This window comes from Ascidia mentula, chromosome 5 (genome assembly GCF_947561715.1).
Source record: "Ascidia mentula chromosome 5, kaAscMent1.1, whole genome shotgun sequence".
NCBI classification, from domain to species: Eukaryota; Metazoa; Chordata; class Ascidiacea; order Phlebobranchia; family Ascidiidae; genus Ascidia; species Ascidia mentula.
The window spans coordinates 18,708,382-18,724,456 of NC_138570.1; the positions used below are offsets into that span (position 1 = coordinate 18,708,382).

A 16,075-nucleotide genomic window follows, 5' to 3' on the forward strand; every position below is an offset into this window, starting at 1 on the left:
TGACCACCCACACAAATCCTTGGACAAACCCCGGTTTGCGACACCTTGTACTTTTAGCCAAGGATGACCTGGGGTTCAGTCGACAGAATAGTGGCCCAAAATGTGTGGGGTTAGTGGTTCAAGTCCCACCCGAAGCGCGATTTCTTGTATTCCGTTTCGAATATTAAAAAAAATCCCAGACTTGATTTGATTCTGATTTGCAGTGCCGCTTGACCTTATTTGCTATTATTGCTGGTGCAACGTGAAGTCTAAAAACCAAGCCAGATTGTAGAAAGAGTCTTTTGTGCAACCAGGTGTTGATGACATGCAATGTTTGGCGTCACAAACGAAATATAGGCCTACATTGCACCTTATACGGGCATATTTGACCAAACTTATTTTTATATTTGGCTTAAACCGTAATACAATCATTTTGAGTATTTGAATAAATCTTCAATTGATTTTAGTTTTTTTTTAATATCATCAAATTCGTGTGGCAAGTATGTGCAGTTTTTTACGCTTATAAACTTATAAAGACGCTGCTTAACGTCGATAAATAAATGCTTGCACTCCGCCAGTTGGGAATTTTTTTGTTACAAATTCACAATTCCCGTGGGAATCAATTGTCAAAAATGGCATTCAGGAAAAGGTCTCACGCATTAATAATATTCCCACAAAAAACACATCCTTATACGACTACTTATATCTCCGTACACATTAGCTGTTGATAATTAGCACAAATAGTGTGGTGTCGCATTAATAACATCTCACTACTTCCGATGATTGCGAATGGATTTATATTGGTGATCAAAAGTTTTAAGAAATATCCAAACCAGCTGTTCCTTCTCCAACTCGCATGGCAATGCAAGCAATCAAGTTTCAGATTTGCAGCTTGCAGAGTGTTAGTCGCAGTCGTTCATGCAACGCTTGTCGGCAAAATGCTTTCTAAGCCTGGCTGGCGGTACAAACAGCTGCGCTGCTCTCGCAGGGTCAACTGAGTGTGATTCACGCGCGCTGTTGTGCAAGATCTTCTACCAGCCATTACATATTACAAGGTGAAGTCAGGGCATGACGACCAGGTATGTGTTTTTGTGTTTACAAGAGCCTTCGGGTTATTTTTTGACTTCTCGTTGACACCACAGCTCTTTTATCCGAAGCTGTTGACGTCAAGTCATCTTGGCAATTGAGGACAAAACAAAAGTATCAATTGGCAATGACCATAATCCTAACACAGGAAATAATATCCCATTATTATGCTGCTATGACGTAACAGTGGATTATGTCAGTGGCGGGAATTTTAATCCTTGTAATTGGGCACAAGGCGTGCTGGGAAGCAAGCGAAATTTGAACTGAATTACCGAAAATTAGACCTGTTGCGCCTTCAGCAACCGCTGCTTCTTGGACGGTTATAGCTGGTTTCACCGCGCTGCTGGAACAAACAAAGGCAGTTTCGTTTGTGCGCCCAACGCAAATTGTAAACAACCCTCGAGCATTGCCCCGGCGACAGCTCGTACTGTTGAACGGTTGGCGCGCGCAGAGCAAAAAAAGGCGAAGATAAAACGAGCCGCGGCGAGAGGAAAGCGTCTGCTGGTAGAAACGTAGTTTTGAGCTTTGAGCCAGACAGTAGTAACGATTTCTTCATGTCAGAATGAGAAGGCCTCTATGAAGCAGTTAAGTCGATTTTTAATGAGTCAGTTTAGCTGTAAAGTACGACTGGACTTAATTTAAAAACATTTTCACTGACATGTAGGCAGGCTTGTTATGTTTATGAAATCAGCTTTTTGTTTAGATTTACCGTAGGAGGTTGTTTGTATCGGTAACATATATGTTTTTTCCAGGTTGCGTATTTTCGTTTAATTAGTGTAATATTTAGCTGCACTTGGAGCTTATTTCAGCATCCTACTCTTGGAATATACTGGACAACATTATCTTTCACCTTATTTGATTGTACCAACATCGTGACAAGACATTTTTGTTGCCCGGGATTTGACGACATTTCACCGCAGAAAGTAAAAATTTTTCCCGACCCTCATTAATCTGACAAACGGTGGAGGCGGATATTTACTTTATACCGAATCACAAGTAAACGAGGAGAAATGATTGCTTTCAACAAGAAAATGCATATAGGTGGTACGAATCACCAACACCATCACGTGCAACAAACAACAAAGGGAATGCCTGGTAAGAAACGACTTAGCTTTCTCTCAACCAAATTGTAAGTAGTAGTGGTTTTAATGATATATTTGCTGCTTTTAGTGCGAGAGCCGTTTGAGAAGACTTACGAAGTGGGAAAAGTGCTTGGGTCGGGCGGTTTTGGTGTTGTTTACGCCGGTGTGAGACTTGCCGACAACATGCCAGTCGCCATCAAACACATCGCAAGATCGCGCGTTAAGGTTTGGGGCCAGGTAAGCAACGATCCAACTTGTTAAAATGTGTTTCCCTTATTTGGTGTTAACCGGGTTTTTCGTGCTCATGCAGATCAACGGACAAACCGTGCCTAATGAAATTGTCCTAATGGAACGTATTACGCCTTGCAAGCACGTTATTCAGCTTTTGGACTGGTACGAGAGACCTGATAGTTACATCATTATTATGGAACGACCGGAGCCATGCCAAGACCTCTTTGACTACATCACCGAAAAGAAATCACTCGATGAGGACACGGCCCGCACGTTCTTCTGGCAGGTATGACTTGGCACGTTTGAGGCAAACCTATTCGACCAGTGACTCACCAACCCCACCTTTGGTAAATGTGCAGGTCCTACTCGCCGTCGACCATTGTCACAAATGTGGCGTCGTTCATCGAGATATTAAAGACGAGAACCTATTGGTCGACTTCAAGACCAACACCCTGAAGTTAATAGACTTCGGTTCGGGCGCCATACTCCGCGACACAGTATACGTCGAATTCGACGGTAAGAGCTTGCATTGTGTTCATTTGTACAGTGGAGACTCGTACTCGTATAGGCGTGGGCACATTTGACACGCCAACTCATCGCCACAGCGCTTTGTTATTGCGTTGACGCCGAGCGGAAACGTGCACGGAAGCAGAATAGGCGCGGAGTTGGTATCAGCTGTTGTCACTGTTGTGGTGCTCTGTTGTGGCACAGACAGTTCGGATGGAGCAGAGCCTCCCCGTACCAGCAACTAGCCTGTTTTCCCGTGAGGCGTTTCTTCGAAGCATAGTAACTGGGACTGCCATTCGCCCGCGGGTCCCAATCGATCGCGCGACTCTTTGCCGCTCCAGTTGTTGTCACGTGGTTGCGCATGCGCAGAACGATAATCGTCACAAGCTGGAATGAGAGGCAGATGTCGTAAGCGACGAAATCTGGCCGCTGACGTGAATAATTTGTGGGAAATTTCGCCCTGCCAGGCTTTCGCTTTTCTAGGTTCGAACAAACTTCGTTCGCTGTCGACGTGGCATTTCGTCAGACAACTCGTGCGTCGCGCGTTGCAAAAATAACCGTCAATGTTTGTCGAACGAGCTAAATGGGTATACGTTTTTATCGCAGGGGTCGGTATTACTCGAAATATTGTTCACACAACGTCGTTAAGCTTTCCAGTACACATTGTTGGGCCTATAAATGTCGCTCTCTTTGCTTTTCTGTGCTAGGCCCGTTTTGGTGGGAATAACGCCTGGTGCCGAAAGCGCGTCACCGAAATCGCTTTTATTTTCGCAATATCGGGTGCAAGTCGCCGCTTGATAAAAACGACAGCGATGGTGCCTGAAGCGCTTGGTACCCAACGATAATAATATTTGCTCATTCGTTCCGCGCACATCTGCCTCCATGCGTCGCAAACAATCGGGCCTGGGGGCGAGATTTTACTATGAGCTGCCTTTGTTTGTTTTGTTTTCAGTCTAGAGCGGCAACTGCAGCTCTTCAGTAATTGCCCAGATAACGGCTTGAAACGTAACAGCGGCAAGTCTTTAGGGACTTCGCAAGTAGGTCAGCAACGATCACTAGCACGTCCCTTTTTTCCTTTTTCTGTCGCCGCTGCATGCAGGCAGCTGTTGGGCTTTGCAGGCGAGCGCTGACCACCGTTTTTCGCTTGTGGATTTTTTCCGCGCGTGGAAAAGCACCCTTCGAGCCGTAGTCTGACGCAAGGCTTTTTGTTGGCCGCCCAATTTGCCGGATTGAATGAAACATTCCCCAGTGACCCGCGGCTTCTGCGTGTGTGCGTGTGCTCGATGCACAAGTGTACGAAGTCCATTCGCTTAGTCCCGTATCGGCAAACCGCGCCAGCCTAAAACAGCAATCGCGACTTGCTTTGCCTTTGATCTTCGACTTTGGCGCCCGGGGTTTGTTTCCAACCGCTCGCTGCCCCCATGATCAAAGAACAAAGTCGAGTTTTGGAACTGCCTGCTGCTGTTCGGTTTTTCATCACAGATCAACATATCGCCTTTATGTTTAACAAATTTCGTTTCGCACTTCTTGTGGTGTTGTCCCCGACTTTGTGATGAAGGCTAGTTTCGTTGCAAGCTTGATACGGAGAAGAAGCGGGGAGTTTACTCATTTTAATTGAAACTTGCCTTGCGCGTAAAGCCCCATGCGCTTTGTATAGAAATGTCTTGCGCTGCAAGCTGTCGGTGCTTTCTGCGGTCGTGAACAGTGAGATGGAAGCAAGCGACTTGGCGCTCACCGTCGCACAGCTGCGCGGCGCCGTGAATTTTTCATGTAGTTTCGTTTTCACCAGGGTCTTCCCTCGCACGCGAAAGTAATCTGGTTCTCGCTCCTCGTTTAAGAATTTGATCAACAAACCCAACCTAACATGTGGTTTGCGTGAGACGTAGGCGGTTCCGTGTACGTGGTATTCATTCGTGCGTGTTAGAAGACAAGGAGACATTTACGCTGAGTAGATCTGCACCTGTTGTTATGAGCTGCTTCATAACTGTCCTGGTGTAGGTTTACCTTCCCCAGGAGGGCCTCCCGGCCCTGCATCCTCAACAATAAAGGCCTATATCTGCCCCCAGCTGCCTTGCGTAGTTTCCCGCCGTGGCCTAAACCGGAAGCGTGCCGCGCGGTGATCAATAGAAATCGCGCGCCTTGGGTCTATTCACGGCGTAGCGTGCTTTTTTTACCAGCGGAAGTCCGTTGCGATGATGTCACCGTTCGCCACAAAGGCACGACAGCGAAAGTACAGTTCCGCATAAAACGGTAACCCAACACCCCCATCGATTTCCCGCCATGTTGCGCACACAAAAGAACCCTACCTCCTTGGAATGGGGCGTTCTCCCCCGACCCCACGCAGCCATTCGCGCCACAATTCTAGACAACGTGTTGTAGAAATGTCAGTTGGCGTAGTAAAGCGAAGGGCGCATACCTTCGACCGATCGTTGAACCGCCCTTAACGGCCGCCCGTCTCAATCGCTCGCACTCTTTTTTTTCTCTCTTATACCTCGTTGGCTCGAAGATTTCTTTGTGCCGCTCGACGCGCGAAATGCTCGGACAAATTCGTGCCTTTTGAAACGAGTGGAGAAAAACTTGCATTGTTTCGTCCGTTTTCGCGGGATGAAAATGGCGGGAACTGTTTGACCAAAGGCTGAATCATAAACCTTTTAGTCGGTTAGAAGCAAATTGTCTTTTCGCCCACTTCTTCGACGCCCATCGCCAAACATCCTGCACACGTTTATTTTTCGGGAAAAACAGCGTTCGGCAATGACGTCAGTCGATGCACCCAGGTGCACCATTGCGTGTCTGTGAGCCCGGAATGCCGATTCAGCTCCTCAGACACGCGCGCAAGTGAAAGAAAAGGTCAGCAGAATTGGTATCGCGATCTGGAGGCGATACGAACTAGCAGCTGAATCACGAGGATCGCAGCACGCCAAAGTATTTTGTTTTCTTGTCTCCGCTTTCACTACGAAGCAAAAAACGAGCAACAGTTGCCAAGCAACTGCACGTGTCTTGACATGCCCCCAGCACGGCGGCACGCGCGAGGATGGAAATAATTTCGAGGTCGCGTTTCAAATCAGGAAGCCAGTTTTCATTGTTGATGCGCCCGTACCCCAACAAAGACGTCGTAGTAACATATCAACTATATGCTCCCAAGCTCGCTATGCTTCGAGTTACGATACCACACACACGCTAAAGCTAAACAAAAGGATATTTCGAGCGTTCTGGAATTTGTGTTCTCCGCGCCGCGTCTGTGGTTCGAGCGTCACGTACGGTTGGATTTGTTTACCCTCCGTTGCCAGGCGACGGAGCCTCTTTGGAGCTCCACGGTTAGAAGTTCATCGCATGGACTTTCGAGTAAACCACGCTGGGCAATGCTGTCGATGTCCACATGCCCAGTAGCGGATAGATTCCTTCAAAACCGAAAAGATATTCTTAGAACGAATGTGGCAACGAAACTGTTCGATTGCTTCCTGGTACCACCAGCAGCGGCGGCAGTCGAGTTTCGATAAACGCCCAACTTAGCCCTGGCAACGGTTGTGCGGGTCGCAAGCCTATGAGTCATACGCGACTTGTTTTCAAAGCTCTTGGCATTCCGATCGCGCCGTTCCAGCGCCTGACTCACGCCCGCGTGGTTTCCCGCTTATGTTGCGCCACGAAAAACATAAAACGAACAATTTCCACCCCAGTCCGAGACCACCACTGACAACCTTTCTGCGTCTTCCGCTATTTGTCCCATCGATCTCGCCCGCGAACCTCTTGTCATGTGACGGGATGACGTCACGATCGAGGTACTTCGTCAACAGGTCGAAGTTGTGTCGTAACACTGGCGCAACTTCCTAGAAGGACACGGCGACCTAAACGTCCTTGAAAACAAGTTCCTGAATCTGCTGCAAAGCGATGACGTGATTATTGTCCAAATTTGATCCACTTCAGTCACATTCTTGGCGTGTTTTCTTTAATCCAAAATTAAGAATACAGCGGGAGAACACGGAATGTAGATTGGCGATTACGCAATAAACAACGAATTCGGAAAAAATCGCGATCCGGAATGTTTGATCCGCCCAAGAATGCAGACGGCCGCACATTCCTTAGGTTCACGTCGGATCCGCCCGAACACACGCACGTGCACCTCTGAATATAGCACGAAGGTTGCGAAACACATTGACAACAGGAACGCATTCATTCAATAGCCCTCGATGTGGTGTTGTTGTGTTTGCCAGCCTTGTTCACCTGTTGCTTGTTTTGAAAAGCCTCCGCAGTTTGGTGGTGCATGCACGTTGCTAAGACGACAGCAGCATGGCAACGTTGCTTTGTGGTAGCACTTGATCAACGCAATACTCGACAGGAATGCCGAGTGCAACGGGGACGCGACCTCCGTTTACCGTCGCGTACCTGGAGCGGTTTAGGGGAAATTCGTGCGAGCCTGGAGGCCATTTACATACAGCGTAGTAAGGTCGTTGTATTGTTTGTCCTCGGGTCGTGCGCTGGTTCCGCGTATTTCGTAAATGGTTAACTCTGCTCGTGCCTGTCATCTGCGGCTGTGAAACTGTTTTCTCGCTTCTGTTGAGTAGTCTGCCGTCAGTTTCCAATCTATTCCTTTATTGGTGCGAACGGACGTCCAAAGGGCGCGATAACTTTTTTGTGGAAACGCATCCAGACGACTCCCCGGCCGGTCTGGACTTGTAAGTCCTCTGCCAAGGTCGTGTTTAACTTTCAAATCCCTCCCGCATGGAATAAAATCATGTCTAGTGAAGCATTCGTCGAAAAAACTCAGAGACTGAGGTCGGTTGTCCGTTAGTGACGTCATCGATTCTAGAAGAACATCTCGGGAAAATTGCATTATCCCTTGCAGCGCTCTCTGACATTACGTCATCTGGGTGTGGCTGCCAGATTTTGCTGCAAACCGCCCTTGTCCAGACACTTGAAAACCCACTTCGAAGCGCTTTAAATAATTCATGCTGCCCTGTCTGTGTTCGTCGTCCGGGCAACCTCTTGCAGTTTTGTTGTTTATAGTGATTTTGAGATTTCTATAGTGACATGTGAACGTGTTCGCGCTTGAAGCGTTTTAGTGTCGCGCTTATTTTATGAATGAGAACTGGTGAATTGCTCGGCGCTCGGCTCTAGCATCCGGTACAGATCCACGAGTACTCTGTGTACTTTGGTCAATTGCGCTTCGTAGAAAAAAAGCAACCAGGCTGTCGAAGCGGCACCATTGCCTGCAATGCCGCTTCCGAATGACGGCCTTCGGAGAAAACGCTTGGAGGCCAGAACGGATATGGTGCATCCTTCGAGCCACATTGAACAGGTCAGTTCAGTTCGACCCAAGCCCCAAACGTGTCGTGCGCAACTCCTGCAAGCGAACAAACATGTTGATGTCTCCGGCATCAAAACGAAAACGTCAACAAAGCCGCATCGGGATAAGCCAGAGCGAGAGACTGGGCGAATATGAATCAGTTGATGTGAATACCGGAAAACTGAGCTACACAAATACTTCAGATGCATTGTTTTATTATACTTGCTTCTTGTGAAAGTGGATTTGGCACAACCAGTAATAGTCAGGAAACCCAGTTGGTTGCGGGCTGGAAACGAGTCTCTGGCATGTCGACGGAAGCTAGCTTTATACACGGTATTGCTGGTGACGCGGTGCGTTGAAGTGATTGATAAAAGCAACGCTTCCCGCCTAACGTACATCCGGTTGGAGAACGCGAACCACGAGCTCTCGGCGTGGCAGCGATCTGTTCCACTGTCAACATACCAGACATTCCTATGAACGTACGGCGGCTCGGGCACGTTTTCAGAAACCTCTCTCTCTACCAACGCAAACGGTCGCGCTCGTTTAAAAATCGCCTTACAAAATCTACTGCCCCCGTTGAAGGCAAGTGAAGCAAAACGCCTCGTTTTTTTGTTTCTTTTCGCTCTCTCCATTCACGCAGGCGTTGGTGTTATGCCTGTTTTTCCGGTCTGTTCGCGGTTTTGATGTGCTCGTTTGTTGGTGGTAGCGACCGCCTTCAAATGCAGCAGACCGCGACTTCGTACCGAATATAGCTGACGCTTTGTAAAGAAACCTCCATTGTCTCAGTCGGGACAAAACTGGGGCGGTTCTATTTCGGTTCGCAAGGCCAAGTTCGGTCACGAGGAAGTTGTGCAATTAAAACAAGCCGCTTTTACCAGATTAGTCCAACACTGACCTACTTGACCACAATTCAATTTTGAAATCCATCTCAAAAATCGGATAATCGTGTTGAGCGCGACCCGAATTCGGTCGCAAACTTCCACGTAGAAATCATGGCAACCACGTGGTGGTCAAGTTCTTTATTAGGTCTCACGCGCGACCAAAGCCGCAGAAAACAGCCAAGAAGGGCACCAGACACCGGAAAGCAAGGCCTTCGATTTGATGGGAACCGCTATATCCTGCCCGGCCTCCTATAATTTCGGGCCCACTGCGCGGAGTTTTTGTCTCACGCCACTCTTAACGACCGGATGGACGAGTGGTGATTTTCGAGCTCGACCTGTGTCTTTCAAAAGTGGCTTGACCTTCACATTTTGTCATGATATGAAACGCCACGCCCTTTAGGCTGATATTAACAACAGAACGATACAAGGAACAGTTTTCCTGCAGAAATTTGCAATAATTCCGTTGAGAAAATCGCGTTGGTTTTAGTTCCGGGTTTCATATCCGGGTTCACGAAGTCCAATCCTGCCCCCCGACCGGTTCTCATGGCTTAATACAGGGATTATCGAGCGAGGGCCAGCTTTCGTTTCTAATGGCAGCGCAGACGCACGCCAAAAAGCGTGGGAACCGAACGCGGATATGAAGTTTATGCGTTTGCCCGGGACGGATGCAGAAGGCCCGTCACACAAGAAACTCTTGCCTTCCGCTTACTGCCAGCGGCTTTATCTATTTTTAGACGAGTGTTAATAAAACAAGACTCTGCGTTTGGCTGCTGTGTATATAGACGCACAATGATTTGTATTGAAGCAGGAAGTATGTTCAAATGCGTCGAGTGATGTTTTCCGCCGTCAAGAGTCCTTGTGCTGTTTCAAAATATCTGTCCCTAACTGTGCGTCCCTTTGCTTCCCTTTAACCAAAACTGGTACTTAATGCTAAAACAAGCAGAGTGTGGTTGGAATAACCGTGGGTCCGCCGGAGGTTTGTGGAACCGCACGACTATGCGGATATCCTGGTGTGGTTATAAATCAGAGCCACTCACATGTCGAGTTCACACTTAAACGTGTCTGGCGCGCTGCTTTTCGCACTGACATTGTTAAAAATGGAGAATTAAAGTGGCTGAAACGGTCCGCCTTGATCGTAATTGAACCCTGACATCTCTGTCCTCCAACTACCAACACTTATCAAGTCAAAGCGTAATTGCAGTGTAGGTGATGATCAGACATCGGCGCGCGAAGGCGACATCGTGTATCAAGTATCGACACGCGCCTTCCCGTCGCCCTAATAGCTTTAACAGACGAGCAAAGGTGTCGCTTTTGACCGTGCCGATGACAGGAAATTCTCGCGCCCAAACCTAAGACGGCCTCCCTAATTTGTCTGCGGACTTGTCAATCATCATACAGAGAGTCGCGCGGAAGAAGGCTGAACAAAGGATAAAAGAACGCCGGCGATCGCGTTAATACAACTCTCTTTCGCTCCCTTTTTATCCTAATGGCCGCTATTAAATCGTTAGACACGAACCCTCGGTCCCTACCCCCCAGGCTTTTACGTCATAAAGGCTGTATTGACGCAAATGGCGGTTTTGGGCGCCTGTGTAACACTCCCATGTGAAAAACGTCATTGCGTTGCGTCTTGACGCACGAACGTGGAACCGAAAAACAGTCAACTGACGACGTGGCGACCATCATGAATAATCGATGAATTAATGCCACGCCCGTTTGGTTGCTGCAGCTCGTCAATGTTTTGCAGCAGTTGCGTTGGTTGAGTGGAAAAGTGTAAAGAGGGCAAACCTTTATTTTCCCGTGCCCTGTTCGTGACTGGTTGAGTAAAATGCAAAATATTTGGCTACGTGCTCGTTTTGGTAACTGCACGTTCCACCTACCACTTCAGTTTACTGTACTACAAAGTGGAAACGTCATAGCAACGTTGACGTGGCAACCGTGCGCAGGTCGGATCTAGGTAACTCGACCGACCAATTGGGAAACCATGTTCTGGTGGTTTGTTGTGCTAGTTGCGATTGATTGCTGCCCCTGGCAGACACAGAAGGCACTGCTCGCTCCATACATGACCTGGTTTAAATGAACATGCGTTTCACCAACCAGCGGGTCGTTCGTCATCGTCTAATCTTCGTCAGGGGAAATGACAAAAAACACGGCGAAAGTCCTCATTGCACTTTGCAGGGGTTTTGCGATTCGCGAAAAAATCGCCGCGTTGCAACGAAACCGAACCGCGATCACGCGATGTTGGAGCTGCAGAGGCGCCAATCACGTAGAGACCGTCGGGGCGCCGGAGCCGCAATCGATTCTGGCGATGACGCAAGCCCTGCATAACATAGCAAGGTCATAAGCGACCAAGAGTAGCGAGGCAAAAAGTAAAGCATTGCGTCATCCATTTAAAGTGACTCAGAGGTACTTTTTCAAAGTAAAAGCTGGAAAGCGAGAGTGCACCTGCCACAAATATAAATTATGCAACCCCGCTGCCATTTTTTCCATCCCTATGGTGGACTATACCGGCGGACACGAATTTTAAATTACGCTACGTTGGAAAATTAGCGAGGGTGTGCGGTAGTTCGAGCAGTGAAAGAATATTTAGACGCCAGCTGCCAGTCGCGGGAATAACGATCCAACATAACGGGGCGATGTCCCGTCACAAGCGGGAGCTCAAAGATCAAAGTCCCCGCTATGGACAGCTGCGGTGTTTTGAGCAATAAAGACACACGGAGATGGCGGCGTGGTCCCGCATTATTACAGCTATATGCGTACATGTGTCACTGCCCAAGCTTGTGCAAACAAGACTGTCGACTTTGCCCTGTCTGCGGGCTCACATTCCTCTCATACTTGCACAGTACAATGATTCCTCGCCCTCTCTGCACCTTCCCAGAGCAAGCGACGAGAATGCGGCAACGCGTACGACGAAATTAAGCATGGTTTCGCTGGAAATGGAGCCGGAGCGAAACCGGTCTTTCCAGTATAACGTGGGTGCTGCACCAGCTTGTGGTCGCGGCATATGTTTTGCTAAACTAAACCCGTGTCAACTCAGCGACGGTTTGTGGAACTCGCCTCAATTCGAACTCCCGAAAGCGGAAGGTGGCACTTGAAATCCACCCCGTGCACGCCAGGAAGGCGAACGAAAGACAATAGTTAGTTCAAACAATTAACTTTCCACCTGGGCCAAGCGCAAGGTCATTGCTTTACCTTTGGGCGATTTGTTTGTCTAAATCCGAGTGTTCAAAGGCCTTGAAGTAGCCCGGAATGAGTCAGCTTTGTTGACCCTGCCCCCATCGAGTTTGCTTTGCGTTTTTAGACTGTGTGTACCAACGCTACTTCCCCAACCGGATACAGCCTACGTTGAGGCTCGGTCCAACCCTTGGGACGTTTAGGCTTGTTATTGGGCGCCAAATGGTCGCATCCGTGATGAACGGTTTAGCGTATTTTCCAACCGATCAATAACCGGATGCTCTCAAAAGCACGGGACGCGAATTGAGGGCTCTGGCGGTTTTCCATCACGCGAGCCAAGGGCCAAACGATGCGACGCGTTCTGATCGCCGATATCTTTTGATATATCGCGCTAATATTGTTTTGGACATTAGTTTATTCGCGATCTGCCGTCGAGCACCACTTGTATGTTGATCGAACGCGGTTCGAGTGGCTATAATTTAATCCCGTTCCCGTGGCAACGTATTTCGCCATCGAGAGGGGCTTAAACCCTTCAATGCCTGATTCCGGTTATCCCTGATTACTTATTTAAGCCGGGATTCTGGACCGCGTTGTCTGTTTTGAGTGCTCTTTCATTCAGTCCACGTAACTGGTTATTTTTCATTCCAGGAACACGCGTATATTCGCCACCTGAATGGATCCGCAAGCACAGATACCACGGCCGATCCGCAACAGTCTGGTCACTAGGCGTCCTCTTGTACGACATGGTATGCGGGGATATTCCTTTCGACAAGGACGAAGAGATCGAAAGTGCCGACGTCCGTTTCACTCAACCCATCTCTCCCGGTAAGATTTCTATTGACGCTGCTGTATTAAATATTTATTAGGGAGGCATTTGTGCGTAACAGGATATTTTTTATGTTCTGCATCTAACCTTCCGCCGCGAAACGGAAATTGTCGCCTCTCATTTAAACCGCGTGCAGTGTGTATACCAAAAACAACCGCCCACACACAACGCCCCCCCGAGCAAGGCGATACACCGTCGCAAAAACATAACATATTGTTTTGCCTCCCGCTGTCAATTGGTTTGCCATCGTCAGCGCGATAATAGGCAGCACAACAGGTTTGGCATCATTTACAAAATGCAAAACGTGATTAACGGCCATTTAAGCCGAGGTATAACCGCAGTCTTCAATTGCAAGTCCCATTTTGTAGCGCAGCAGCTTATACGCGAAACCTCATTGGCTAACGTATTTGTGACGGCACAAACCTGTTTATCGCTGTCTCTGTGACGTCGACAGGCATTCCCTCGAAAGGCAGGGCTGCTAATTATAGCAGAGCCTATTTCGGTCTTTTCCTCGCAGACAGGGTGTCCTTAGTGTGGTGCGCATAGCGTAGCGCACATTTCCGCATGAGCTTATCGATGCAAATGCCTAATTCCTGGCGTTTGAATGCTAATGAGAGGACTGGGCGTTTGTTCCCGTGCTGGATATGACTGCTAAAGGAATACGCCCGAACGGCAAATAACGAACAGTTAGAGAAACGCCCTGTCGCACTATTCGCTCATCCGTCAAACTGCTCGCGACGCCCAGTTGTTCAAAGACCAGATTCCCTTTGATCCGCAATCGCGCTCATACACTTACGCAAGCGCCGCGCGCGCGCACGTGTGTTCGTTAACACGTAGTAAGGCTCTTGAGTTGGTTCTTAAACCGTCCTATGTCGAGTTCTTTTCGTGCGACATTCGAAGGCGGTCGAAAACGCCGTCGCCGTGGAATTTCCGATCCGCCAATTTGGGTGGGCGCATTTACTATTTACCCCCACGTAGGTAATCCTTCTTCAACCCACTCTGCTACAAGAGGCGATCGCGCCAAATTGCCACCCCCGTTTCGCGTTATTTCCTCTGCACGTAAATAGCCGAATAAACGCAAATTAACCCCCTTGTATGCATATTGCTTTGATGTCGCACCTGTCGCCCATAGCAGCTGTAACAAAAATTCCTTTGTATTCACAGAGTGCGAGGACCTCATCCGATCATTACTGTCCTTTCGTCCGTCGGACAGACCCACGTTAGAAAAGATAATGGTTCATCCCTGGATCCTTAAAGGCGACTTTATTTCCAGGTAATTGTCGTGTCATCAATAGTTGGAAACAATGGCCGAACAATGCCGTGATTGTGAGCTAACATCCGCTTTTTCTGCCCGCAGGCATTGCGGTTCGGTGGTGAACCACATTCGAACTTCATCGGAGTGTTCTGACGGAGGCAGCTCCACAGACAGCACGGAAAGCTTCAACTGAAAATTCCGCGCCGTCTGGTTTTCGCGACTGCGCCGAGACTATGAAGCGCGCGAATCGCAACAAAAACGCGATAACCCATCGTAAAAGGTCGACAAACCCAAGTTTAGCCAACTCATATTCGGTGCCAGGGAAGTCCAATTCAAATCGGTGTCTAACTAAGCCAAAAAGTGAGCAACACTTCCGGCTTCCGCTCCACAAAATTCCCACGATCCACGGTGCTGACGTCACAGAATATGGCGCCGTAGTGGATGAGCTTTTTTATTTATGTTATTTATTGAAGAGAACCTTCTCTTTTTGTCTTTGTTGCTGTTTTTCATTGGTTGTCCGCCCCTTACATCGGTATCGTCATTTTATTTGTCACGTCGTGTTTGTTTCGTTTAAAACGATTGTTTGCTGTAACGTTTTTTCTCTCCTTTTGTTGTTTACGAACCTGTGGAAGTCGCCTATGTTTATTTATTGATGCTTTTTCTTCACCATTAATCACTAACTTTAGGCCGAAATATTTCGCAGGCAACCTCAACACGGTATAATGTAACAACTAAATTTTTTGAGGGTAAACACTGCTGGACAATGTCACCGTCCGCGTTTCACGTTTGTCCGTTTGTGTAAAACTATTGATGTATGAGCTTTAACAGAGTTGCTATTATTTATTATTTCATCTCCTTTTTGTGTTTTCGGTGCTTTTTCCGTTTTCAAATGTGGTCAAGCTGCCGGCAGTGACCTGATTTGGTCGAAAGATTGTTTGGTTTACCCACGAAAGTGTTTAAAATGACAAATTTAACTGCTTTTTTCAAAAATTCGAATCCCAACCAATAACTCGTGCCAGGCACAGAGCGTGTACAGGCGCGAATTTTAATTCGATTCATATTTGGAACAAACAATCCAGGTGACAAAACAGAAACACGGATTGTCTTTTATTCGAGAAACAAAAACGCGGCGCTTCGAGCGCTCTTTCCGCATAATTCGTGGTTTCCGAGCAGGACGCGCGCGGCAGACGCACCTCATAAGGCAAAATCCCCACAATTGTAAACCCCTCCAAGCAACCAAACTTTCGCGAGCCTGCCTTCCAAACTTTGTGTGTTTTTTGGCTTCGTCTTCTTTCATGTAACACAGCTAGCTGTGGGCTTCAATGGGTTCGGTTAATGTCGTGGCCTGCTGTGTTCTTTTTGCGCTGTCGTTATTTATTCGTTGTCGTCTTTTCCTTTTGACATTCTTACTATTATTATTATTATTACCGTTTACTTTATTTATTCTTGAAAAATAAAAACCCCTGAATGAGATGATGGTGAAACGTGGTCATCCAGTTGTTACAAACTCAATAGGTTTTGATCTCAATCGTCGAAGGCAGTTTATGTAGAGGCAACGAGGCAAGCGTAAAACACATGCAGTTTATTAAAACAAAACAAAATCCCTGTAGGGCAATTTTCTTGGCATCTTAGTTCCAGTTACGTATTAGAGGAGTGTTCGGCAGTGTTATACAATCATAGTTTGATCAAAACCACCTCATTCTATTTCCAATAAACGCAGATGTTTGCATGTAATTTTCCAATCGTGTGATTATTTTCTTATCAGCCTTTCATATT

The 16,075-nt window shown here is 47.7% G+C and overlaps 1 protein-coding gene across 1 annotated transcript; it reads left to right on the forward strand.

The window, feature by feature from the left end:
- Nucleotides 1–1,821: 1,821 nt before the first annotated feature.
- On the forward strand, nt 1,822–15,770 carry LOC145902461 (serine/threonine-protein kinase pim-1-like). The gene is made up of 7 exons (XM_082990435.1): nt 1,822–2,160; nt 2,236–2,384; nt 2,458–2,664; nt 2,738–2,894; nt 12,867–13,043; nt 14,209–14,317; nt 14,402–15,770. Exons 1-7 carry the CDS (start codon nt 2,076–2,078, stop codon nt 14,490–14,492), a joined length of 975 nt encoding a protein of 324 aa, XP_082846561.1. The 5' UTR covers nt 1,822–2,075; the 3' UTR covers nt 14,493–15,770.
- The last annotated feature ends 305 nt before the right edge of the window (nt 15,771–16,075 follow it).

Excerpts from the sequence above, each read along its gene's own strand:
- LOC145902461 (XM_082990435.1), top strand. The coding sequence starts at position 2,076 with ATGATTGCTTTCAACAAGAAAATGCATATAGGTGGTACGAATCACCAA. Across the intron at positions 2,385-2,457 it reads GCGTTAAGGTTTGGGGCCAG|ATCAACGGACAAACCGTGCC; the intron begins GTAAGCAACGAT and ends GTGCTCATGCAG. Across the intron at positions 13,044-14,208 it reads CACTCAACCCATCTCTCCCG|AGTGCGAGGACCTCATCCGA; the intron begins GTAAGATTTCTA and ends TTGTATTCACAG.